Source organism: Cherax quadricarinatus, chromosome 32 (assembly GCF_038502225.1).
Source record: "Cherax quadricarinatus isolate ZL_2023a chromosome 32, ASM3850222v1, whole genome shotgun sequence".
Lineage (NCBI taxonomy): Eukaryota > Metazoa > Arthropoda > Malacostraca > Decapoda > Parastacidae > Cherax > Cherax quadricarinatus.
The window spans coordinates 19,078,630-19,090,710 of record NC_091323.1 but is presented as its reverse complement, the minus strand read 5'-3'; the positions used below and the strand labels follow the sequence as shown (position 1 = coordinate 19,090,710).

General features: G+C 35.7%; 1 protein-coding gene across 1 annotated transcript in view; it reads right to left on the bottom strand.

Annotated features, from left to right (window-relative positions):
• Nucleotides 1–12,081, bottom strand: part of LOC128690311 (death-associated protein kinase 1-like) — a 532,947-nt gene that overhangs the window by 97,268 nt on the left and 423,598 nt on the right. The window contains 1 exon segment of the mRNA XM_070090725.1: nt 9,476–9,760. Within this exon segment, the coding sequence (XP_069946826.1) occupies nt 9,476–9,760 (285 nt within the window).

Here is a 12,081-nt window from a genome sequence, read left to right as displayed (position 1 = left end):
TTGTATAGTATATTATATATTTCCTAGTAACAAGCTTTGGGAAAAGGTTTTTCTAGGGGCCCAGCCTACAGAACACAAAAAGAGAAAATAAAAAGAATACTTATGGTTTTTTTGTATTTTAAAGTTCTAAACTTTATCACTCAGCAGCAACAGTGATGTAAATATGCATAAGTGACTGTATTATTTTTAAATAAAACTGACCCCAAAATTTTGCTTCCCCTTTAAACCCTTTTTTTTCCCAATGTCAAACATTATTTACACTAGTTTCTTATATCAGATGTTTTTCCCAAAGTGAATATTCCTTGAAACAGGATAGATGCTAATTTTGCATACCCAACATTTTTTCTTTTTATTTGTGAAAAATTTTTGGTAGGTTTCTATTTTGGTTTTGTGTATATAGTTTTTTTTTAATAGTCTTGAGAGCATACAGATGTTATGGGCATAAAATAAGCATATTATGCATATTTAACTTAGGATACCCCAATAAAGTCAAAAAATTTGAAACCCCTTTGATGTAAATGATTTAGAAAACGACAAGTTAAAGGGAAAAGACACTTGTGAAACATTCTGGAATCTTTCTGGGGAAAATTTCACCAGCCAGTGGTTTTCCAATAAAAACCCAAAGAAGAAATTGGAAAAACCCAAAAGAAGTTTAAAGGTAATATCCCTCAGTTTGGATCAATGTGATAAATCCATTTTCCCTGACCCAAATCTTCCACCATACTTCTCTTGTTTTGGATAAACCATGACTGAACAAACATATCCACAAAAAAGTTTCCCCAAAAATGGCACAAGTTCTAAAGTGTAACATACTGTTTAATCAGCACTTTGCACCTTATAAATATATTCGTCTCCCTGTCCTCACCAATATTACTCCAATCAATATTTTAATGAGACAAACCATTTTTTTTTTCCCTTTTGGGGGTAATTCCAAGGGCCCGAAGTGGATCTTTGGGAATATATTGCCTGGAACCTAAAATGTATTATAATTCTTGGTTCACATATTCTTCTTTTCTTAAAACTAAAAAATTAACCTTCAGGCAACTTTCCTCACTGATACAGGTGTCTTCTTGAAAAAAAAAAACAGTTTAATTTCCAAAAAAATGAAGCACTCCTGTCGATTTTTGGTTTTCCATGTGACCTACTGGGGTACTGCATAGACCACCTGGGCCCCGAGCTTTTTTTCCCAAAGGGATGAAAATTGTAAGATTAAAAAAGTTCAACTTTTCATCTAAAATGGCAGGGGTATTTTACTCAATCACCAAAAATTTTGTGTACACATATGTCCCAAAAACAGTCTGGGCCCCCTGTATATGCATCTTCCCAAATTTGAGGTTAAAAACCGTGCCCCATCTTTTCCTGACTTATACCTAGATGATTATTTTAAACTGTTTTTTTCATATCTGGAAGTTTCCTTAAAAAACCACCTGGGAAAAAAATGATATCCACTAAAGGACTTTTCCATTTAGTGTCCTCCCAACACCTCATTTTTGTTATGCCCCAGTTTACTGGTAATTTTTCTTAATAGTGTCCATGAAATTTAACAAGGGGTTACAGGTTTTTGGGATTAAATAACCATGGTTTCATTAAAATCCCCCCTTTTATTCTACCCACAGCCCATGCATCTTCCTCACACCATCTGGCTCTTCCTCCTCCCCAAAAAATGCTATACCTTCCTGTTCAATGCTAAATCACAACCCCCATCTTCTTCAACTTTCCCAAAACTACCCCAAAATTTCTCTCCATCTTCCTGATATCTCCCAAATCTCCATTTAATAATTCTCCTTTTTTATTTTTAACTGCTAAATCCATTTGTTCCCAAACATTCTCAACATTAATTCGCTCCCAAAAAATTTTTTTTTTCCCTTTAAAATTTTTTGGCAGCATTTACTCACTCTCTGATTTGCTCTTCTTTTTCATTCCCTTTACCTCTTTTAACCCCCTCTTTTCCTCTTTTATATACTCATCCCCCCTTTTATCCTTGTACTTTGAAAAACCTCTCATATGCAAACTTTTTCTCTTTCTGTCTCTCTTATTTCATTAAATTTCCCCAATCACTCCTCTTTTTGTCCTGTACCCGCCTCCTATATCCCAAAAATTTTTGTGAACACCCAACACCATTTTAAATCTCCCCCAAAACCTATTCAACCTCATTATGTCTCTCACTAGCCCCTCTTTCTACCAATAGTTGTTTTATCTTACCATAACTGCCTCCTTTCCCTTTTTTTTGTAAATTTAAACCCCCCATTTTTTTATACCAAAATTTCCTTCACCCCTCTACCTTTTTCTCTGTGGGTACAACTAAAAAATTATCTAATCTATCTGTTTCTCTATAAACACCCACATCCAAAATCTACCCTAGTCTTTTATTTACTAATAAAAGCCCAACAAACTACAGTCTTTTCCTAAATCATAAACTTTATCTTTTTCATCCCTTTTTTTTTTTAAAATCTGTATTTCCCATTGCAAACCTCTTTCTGTACAGAGTTCAATCAAATGCCACCCCAATATCATTTTTTATGGCACCCCAAACTTACCTACCATGCCCTCTATTAACCCTTTGAGGGTTTTCGGACGTACTAGTATGGCTTACGCTCAGGGGTTTTTGACGTACAAGCACGCATAAATTCTAGCGCTGTCAAATCTCGCGGGAAAAGGCTGGTAGGCCTAGATGTGAGAGAATGGGTCTGTGTGGTCGGTGTGCGTGGTAGAAAAAAAATCTGGGACCCAGTGGTGCATTGCGGGAATGCCATCTTAGTAAACAATGTCCACCATGCCTCGCGGTAAGAAGCTCCTCACTCCTCGGCAAATTGGGACACTTTTGTTTCCCAGTGACAGTTCTAATACAGATGGAAGTGCCAGTGAAGACGAGTTTCAAGGTTTTGGTGAGGTTCTGACCGAAACTAATGACCATAATATCGGTAATAGTGAGGAAAACCCGGACGATCCTCAGCCTTCCACCTCTGGTGCTGGGCCATCTTGTTCACGTTCAGTTGTACCAGAATCAAAGAGGAAACTCCTATTTTCCCAAATCCCAGACTCAGATGAGAGCATTTGTGATGATAGTGAAGGTGAATATGAACTACAAGCACTTCAAACTAGTTCCAGTAGTGATAGTGAAGTGCAATATTCCCCAGTGAAGCGTCAGTATATACAACGATATATGAGCACTGGAAGTGTGCCATATGCTATTCCAAGGGGAAGGAGTACATCTCAGAGTACATCCCGTGGCTGTACAACAGGAACAGACAGTGAAAATGACGATGATACTGTTGTAATTGGGATGAAAAATGTGCGTGGTGGTGGTGGTGCCGGCTGTGAGGCACCAGCAGTGGGCCATGCTACCACCCATGCCGCTGCCTAAGCTGATCTACAACAAAGGCCACCATCCCCCCACCCACCACACCAGCCTCCACAACCACAGCCTCCACAACCACAACCTCCACAACCACAACCACCTGTCACTGTCCAGTACCCACCAGCAGACCACACCTGGGATTGGCAGGAAGCTGTCAATTTTGTTCCAAATCCCCACCAGTTTGATGACAGCCAAAGTGGAATACGGCCATCTTGTACACTGGGGAACAATGCCACTGAACTGGAATGTTTCGAGTTATTCTTTGACGAACCCCTGATGGAAAGTATTGTCATGGAAAGCAACACATACTACAAGTACACCATGGCAAACACATTACTTTCACCAAAATCATGTCTACACCAGTGGAAGGAGGCAACTGTGGCTATGTATCTTTTCTTTGCCACAATAATGCTTATGCCACATGTATATAAGCACAAAGTGAAATCATACTGGTCAACAGACCGCCTGATTGCAACCCCAGGTTTCAGTGATATAATGCCAGTGAATTGATTGGTGCTAATGTTACCAGGCCTGACAGAAACGACAGGTTATATAAGATTAGGAATGTGTTTGTGTATCTGAAAGAGAAATTCAGTATGCATTTTTATCCCTTCAGGAAGCTTGTAACTGATGAGTCTTTGATTCTGTTCAAAGGAAGACTCTCTTTCAAGCAGTACATACGAAGCAAGAGGAAACGCTTTGGTATAAAGTTGTTTGTGCTTTGTGATTGTTACAGTGGTCTGGTATTGGATATTATTGTGTACACTGGAAGTTATACATTGCAAAATACCAGGAAGTTATTGGGCATCTCTGGTGATGTGGTTAGAACAATGATAGAACCATACCTTGGTAAGGGGCATATATTATGTACAGATAACTGGTACACAAGCCCCTCACTCAGTGATTTTTTGCGAGTGAACATGACAGATGTGTGTGGCACAGTGTGTGCAAATCGGAAACATATGCCCAGGTTTGACGCTGGCACTCGTAGAGGTGAGGTGCAGGCGTTTGCTGCCAATGACATCATGGCATTTCGGTGGCATGACAAACGAGATGTCACACTGTTGTCATCAGTTCACCCTAATGAAATGGCAGACAGTGGCAGGCAGCACAGAGAGAGCAATGAACTCATTCTAAAACCTGCAGCTGTGATTGATTACACCTTCAACATGCGCTCAGTGGACAAATGTGACATGCAGATTAGGTTTGCTGGTTGTGTTCGCAAGAGTTATAAGTGGTACATCAAACTCTTTTTCCATCTTCTGGACATTTCCATGCTCAATGCTTATAATATGTATAAGATGAGGACCAGAAACAAACCACAGTATGGCAAATTCTGTTTGTCTGTCATCAGACAAATAGTATTCAAGTACCAAGGAAGAACACCTGCAATTGACCGCCCACCAAATTATCAACAACTACCTGCTCATCTGAAGCATGGTGATCACTTCCTGGTAAAACTGCCTGCTACTGCTTTCAAGAAAAAGGCTCAGAAGAGGTGTTACGTCTGTGCACACACACAAAAAAACACCCACAACAATGCAGAGACGCTCGTTTTATGTGTGAGAAGTGTAAAACACAACTGTACATGACACCATGTTTCAAAGACTTCCACAGGCTGCAGAACTTCTAGAAACATTCCCTGTGACTGTATATGTGTATATAAAATACAGAAAAATAGTAATAAACAACATTTCATAGCATTTGTTTGTGTAAATATTTTCTATAAACAAAATAATGACAACAGTGTTTACGCCCTTATTGTGTAGTATTGAAAAAGAAATAACTTATAAAATACTGATCATATTGGTCTCAAGAGGCCATAAAAGTTACTCAGAAAAAGAAAAATTGAAAAATAATTGAAAATAGTACATAAAAAAGTAAATAGAAAAATACCGGGTGACGGCAGTCGGCGATGTTACCATATGTTGTTCAATTTTGGCAAATTTCACGCCTCCATATCTCGGTAAGTATTGACGTTAAAATTTTTTGTTTGGCCTATAATGTTTAGAAAAAAAAAACTATTTTTTCATAAGAAAAAATATTTTTTTTTTTTTTGAAATTTGGCCGACCCTGAGAACGAGTTTCGGAGAGGGCCTGTCGACCCTCAAAGGGTTAAAAATAAATAGGAAAAGAATATGGAATATTATTGTCCCAGAATGCACACACACTGCAAATACTGGTGTCTATGGAAAAACTGCTTAATTATCAATTTCTCCAGAATGTATCCTGGTTGTTAAGCAGGGAATTACTGTATACCAGCTAGCATAATATAAGAAATAAATATATCCAATTTCCTTAGAAACTGGACATAAATATACAAAAAAATTACAAAGAAATATGCTAAAAAGAGATAATATAACTGATAAAATTGATAAAATATAGCTGTGTAAAAAATATTTAAAGTTAAAAAAGCATAGAATATGATATTCAATTAGAAAGAGAATAAGATTAATACAACAGAAAAATAAAACATCATGGAATACATGCCAATAAGGACAGAACAGTACCAATGAATGTGTCTCCATTATGTTGAAATTTTCTTGGGTAAAGGAAGTTTGAATAAGTAATACTTATGCAGTGGGGAAGGCCTATAAAATATGAGGAATGATCAGTAAGTTTCACGACTGATTTTACTGTAACAACATTAAGTGTCAGAAAAGGAAACAAATGCATGTCCACATTCATACTTACACACCGAGAGCAGTGAGGAAAGTGGTAGTAAAAACAGGAAGTAATAAAAATACTGTTCAATTGAGTTCTAATACTATAAAGCAGCAACAGATAGAGAGATCTATACATAAGAGGGTACTGGTTTACAGATCTAGATGTGCAGATGCACCAGTGTTTAAGATATGGCAAACAATGGGTGAGAGTTAAGACACAACGGGTTTCTACAAGTCACACTCAGACCCTTCCAAGAGCAAAGGATGAGTGTTAAAATCTCCTAGTAAAAGGAGTGGCATAAGGAAGGATAAAATAAAAAAGTGTATATTAGTTAAAGCTAATGGGCATGAATGGAAGAAATACAAAGAGACGATTATGCACCACCTGTTCAAAAAGACACAAGCTGCAGTACAGTGGAGTATGAATGGAAATTTTTTAATACACGACATTGTTGTGCACAAGAATTATGTTTTAACTGTATAATTATCAGGATGAGGGGTCTAATGATTGTAAACGAGCATGGCCCAAGATAAGTAATCCAACTGTATTAAGTATTTCAAGGTCTTGAGGACAAAAGCATACAGGAAGAAACCTAGGAAACCAACATTTGGAATTCTTTTTGATTTTCCCTGTATCCTCTGACATTCTGTTGCACAAATGACATTATTACTTACTAGTAATACAGCAGTAGAGGCATGTAAGGGGTGGGGTAGAGACTGCAGTGGTCGGTAAAGTTGACATGAGGTGTAGTAATAAGTGATTTGTGTGTTGTGAGAAGTTGTGCATGTTAGTTGCATGTATAGATGGTAAAATAGAATGAGAGTCATTCAAGTTCAATCTAAGGGAAGCACAGACAATTCCTTAGATTACAAGCCCCTCACCAGCACCAAGGAGTCTTCCATGAGAGAAGGAAGGGGATAAGAGATCCAACACCTCAGATCAAGAGCTCCTTCAACCCAGCAAAAAACAAATCCACCCTATTTACCCCTTGAAGGAGAGGGACTAGTACAAATTGATCCACTAGGTCAGACAAACAACCAAGTATTTATACACAACTGTGTTGTAGTGCTTAGGAACAATACTGTGAAAGGAACCCAGTTTGAGTGTTTTGATCTTAAGTAATAGATTCTTGATGCCCAAAGCCCTCGTCATTAACATCCTATGTCACAAAGGATTGCACAGTCCTATTAAGTTTACAGCTCCAAAGATGTTATATTCTTTCAGGGAAATTGTCCCAAGAAACAATGATATACTCTTAAAAAAAAAATTCTGATCTGCAGTCCATAGTTTTCATAAACACAAGTACAGTATATTTAGTCTTAAAACTTCTTGGTCACACCTCTTACAGAGAGATTGCAAGAAAATACAGATGCTACACAGATGAGTATTTACTGTGTTTAAAGACAAAAAAAATAGGAGTATGTTAGTATTTATGTATTATATATACAAAACTACTCATGTTCATAACATCAACTTAATCAGTATTGACAAAAAATGAGAATTAAATGCAAGGAAAACACAGCATTCACATTTAGAACAAATAAAATGTGCAATTTTTGCTTATGCTTACATACTCAAAGGTGCTGGTGAGAATGCTATCATTAACACTGAATAAAAAACGAACGAGTGGAAAATGCATTATAATGTGCATGGAAAAATTTCAGAACACATGGTACATACTATCAAAATATATTCTGGCAAAAATATTATGTATATACCTAGAAAATTTCCAAAAATTGTCCCATAGTCATAATAAATACACCATAGAGAGTTTAGATTCTACATCAGCCTGGGTTTGACGAATAATTTACATCCTAAAAAATTTTTAAACTTAATAAACTTTGCCTTAAGATTTACAAATTTCTGCTAAATACTGCATTAAACTTATTCAGATGTATTTATTGCCATTATTGACCTCACTGTTGTACCACAAGAGTAAAACAATAAAGGTTACAGCTGTTCAGAGATTCTCAATACACATGGCCAAGATAACAATAAAGTATACTACTGCATCCTGCATTATTTTTTAATAAAGAATGCCACTGCACCTTGTGTCACTTTTTAATAATGAATACCATGCATATTCATATTTAAATGTCATAAATAACAGTTATAAATTCTATTGCTACATCATTAGAATTCCTGAGATATAAAATATGCACTAAGTTTAATAAACTATATCAATAGTTCAGATAGGCATAGAGATCTATCTACTCTGTTTCAAGTCAATGATATATTACTAAAAACTGCTATAGTGCACGGTTATTCAATATTGTTTATTAGTTTTTCTTGTCTACAAAATGGGTAAAGCTTAACTCTGAGCACTAATAGATTCGGCACTGAATACTGCTTGTTAAACAATGACGGTGACTACAAAAGCTGCTCAAGCATTGAAGGATCACATTAAGCCACCTCAAACCACAATAAGCCATCACACTACAATAAAGCCAGCAATCTCAGGGCTATGTGAAAAAAGTGTGTGCAAACAACAGATTAGCAACTCCCATCTCTAGTATAATACAAATACCAATTTAGATATTTATTATTATATACGACAGTTGCCAACCTTCCCTAATATACCTATAGAGGCTACATTAATAGTGAGTTTCTCTAAAGAATAACTTTGATGCAGTGTGAACTTTATTTTGAGAAATGGTGAATCAATTATCCTTCCTTTTCCTCAAAAATTTTTTTTTGGGGATAAATATGACTAGTAACAAATATGAATCACCTGAGGGCAATGCATATTTGTTACATCTGATAACTTTCCCAAATTTTAATCTAATATACTAATATGTAATGTATAATTAATTTCAGAAACCACATTAGGTGGAAAAATAAACACATAAGCAGTATAATGTGATGCTTTATTGACAATGTTTCACCCACACAGTAGACTTTATCAAGTCACAAACAGATCTGTTTGTGACCTGATAAAGTCACGAAGAGATAAAGTCACATCTGTTTGCGAAAAACATTTGGGCAAAACATTGTCAATAAAGGTTCACACTATACTGCTCATGTGTTTATTTTCCATTGTGTCGGTATTGTATACCATTTATTTCCAACCACATTAGGTGTTCCATAAAAAGCTTTAATTTGTAATCAAAATAAAAGTGTAAATGTAAATTTGAAATGGAGATAGAGTAAGAGAGATAGAGAGACACAAAAAAGAGGAACACATTTAATGCAGAATCCGAGTAACAAAAATATTTTATTTAATATTAACCCTTAAACTGTCCAAACGTAGATCTATGTTCGCACTCGTAGTGCTCCGAACATAGATCTACGTCCAATTTTACATTCTTTATGTAAAAAAACGTAGATCTACGTTCGGAGGACTACGCGCGCAAACGTAGATCTACGTTTGGACAGTTTAAGGGTTAAAAGCATTTAAGTCAGCAACTGGCACTTTTTATGCAATAAAATATGTTAGCGAAATTAATGAACATACTGAAACGTCACAAATAAATTTATCTCTGCTTTCTCCATCTCTATTACAGTATTAGGTATATTCCCTAACAAGACCCAAATTAACATGTCAACACATGTGAAGATAGTGTTGTGATATAAGCAAACTACTGGATATTTATATATACAGAGAGAGAGAGCAAAAGAGGTGACCGAGAGAAAGAGTGTGGCAATCACCTCACACGCGTCAGGTTGCAGGATCGTATATCCATCACCGCTAACAGCCGCCCCAACAGCATACGCCACACTGGCTCCGCTCCAGCCCTGCGGCACACGCTCATGCAGTAGAGTTCATTTTCCGTTCACATATATAGGAAAACAGTGTGTCTCATGGATATTCCCAGGTAGATTTAAATGAAGTATACACAAAATCTCAATTTTAATAGACAATGAAAAGTTAAGAAGTTGCATGGAATTTCATGTGAATTTTTTCCTATCAGAAATGTGAGGAAATAAACTCTACCCCAGCTTGACACAGCAATAAAAATCTAGGTTATTTGGAAAAAAGAGGTCTACACGTGCCAGGCTGAGCCAATGCAACTTACCACACACCAGATTAATCAGTACTGTATCTTATTGGGGGTCACTCTTCCCATGAGTCAAGTGTTATCAAAGAAAGAAAAGTAAGATAATTAAGATGACTTGCAAATGAGTTAATCCTTTTCCATAGGCTCTGTGGTAATATGCAACTCCATTAATTTTTAGTATTAAAAGTTTTAAATAAAGAAGAAATATTAATCTGAGACAACATGTAATACATGAGCAATTCCTTATTTCAACTCATGCTTTATACTACTGTACTATAGTATTTTATTGCTCTACTGTAGACATGCCAGTCATTCAAGTAATTTCTCACATCTTCCATGTCAGAAAATAGTGACTAAATTAGAAAGAAAACCTCTGGTAAATTCAGAATTATGGCCAATAACTATGATATGTAAATATCTCAGCATTTACCTAACACACTTCATCTAGATACTATGTAAAAGTCTTGTATCTCTGAGCCACACCCAAATGTTAACTTACAATGGTATAGTATAAGCAAAAGGTCTCTATGCCTTCCCAATCTCAATATCAGATGGCAAATTACAGCTCCATGATCACATGCAAAGTATAATTTCAGACATGTATGCAACAATCACAACCTGAAAATGTTTGGAAAAAGTGAAACAAATAACAATTACATGGGAACAACTATAACATGCAATTCAGAAGATTGTCAATTGGGGAGGGTTAAATAATCCTTATATAGTGATAGTATCATGCTATTACAAAGCATGTATAGATAAAGAGTAATGGGGAATGGAACACAACAAAATTTATAGGAAATATTAATCACATCACTGCCTACTTCCAATTCAAAATTTTGAATTTAATTACCTGCAAGCAACCTAACAAGTAAAACCCCCACACTGAAATACATACACTCATCTAAGAATTTACTGTTCAACTGCTACTGGTTAAAAAATATATTAACAAAGAAGGATTACCAAAAAGCAAAATGTGAAGGAGGATTATTTGTAGCAGAAAAAATTAAGCTTTACCAAGAATTAAAACAAAGTATGATAATAATTAGCTAAAGTCTCAATGTAAATAATTAGTGTAAGCCTCAAAATGAAGATCTGTTGCAACCTGCCATGTCTCAGGAGAGTATAATACTACTACTACCAGGTTCAATCAATAAGGATAACAAATACATGTTTCAGTAGTGCATTTTTATAAAAATAGTGTTTAACATTGAATATAAGATACAATTCCTAACTAATAACTGTATATTTGTACATATATTTCTGCATCTATATAGATGAGCAACACAGATATAACACATTCAATGGATTTCTTAATATCTTGCATTATTACATTAGTAGACTGCAGAAGATTAAGGATTGTTAATTAATAAAAGAGAACAGTTTGGAGGAGTATGTTGTGTATCTTTATACATATATGCTTCTAAACTGTTGTATTCTGAGCACCTCTGCAAAAACAGTGATTATGTGTGAGTGTGGTGAAAGTGTTGAATGATGATGAAAGCATTTTCTTTCTGGGGATTTTTTCTTTTTTAGGTCACCCTGCCTCGGTGGGAGACAGCCGACTTGTTGAGAAAAAAAAAAAAAAAAAAAAAAAAAAAAAAAAAAAAAAACAAGGAAAATTATAAGTGAAGAAAAAATAGGTGTGTTTAGCAGCATGAAAAAAAGCAAAGAACAGCTATGGTCATAAAGGATAAAATAAAGTGCATTAACTTATGGAAATAATGTTTTAGGAAGATTAAAGAAACGGGGAGGAAACACTTGTACAAATGTGAATAATTCATATGTATTATTATGTGACACTTCAAGCTTTTTCTCAATTATTCTTGAGTGCAGCAGGAAAAAAAAAGTGTGATTCAAAGCTGAAGCTTTTCAAGACTGTGAATTTGTAACACTAAAATATGTTTTACTAATGTTGGTAGTGTAACAGACACCAGCCAATGGAAATGGAGACACTAACAACTACTACCACCACCTCTTCCTGCCTATATATAGCCGTCCTGCTCCACTTCTGGTTAGTGTGACTTTGTAAATGGTCCAAGTCGGACCGAAACGTCG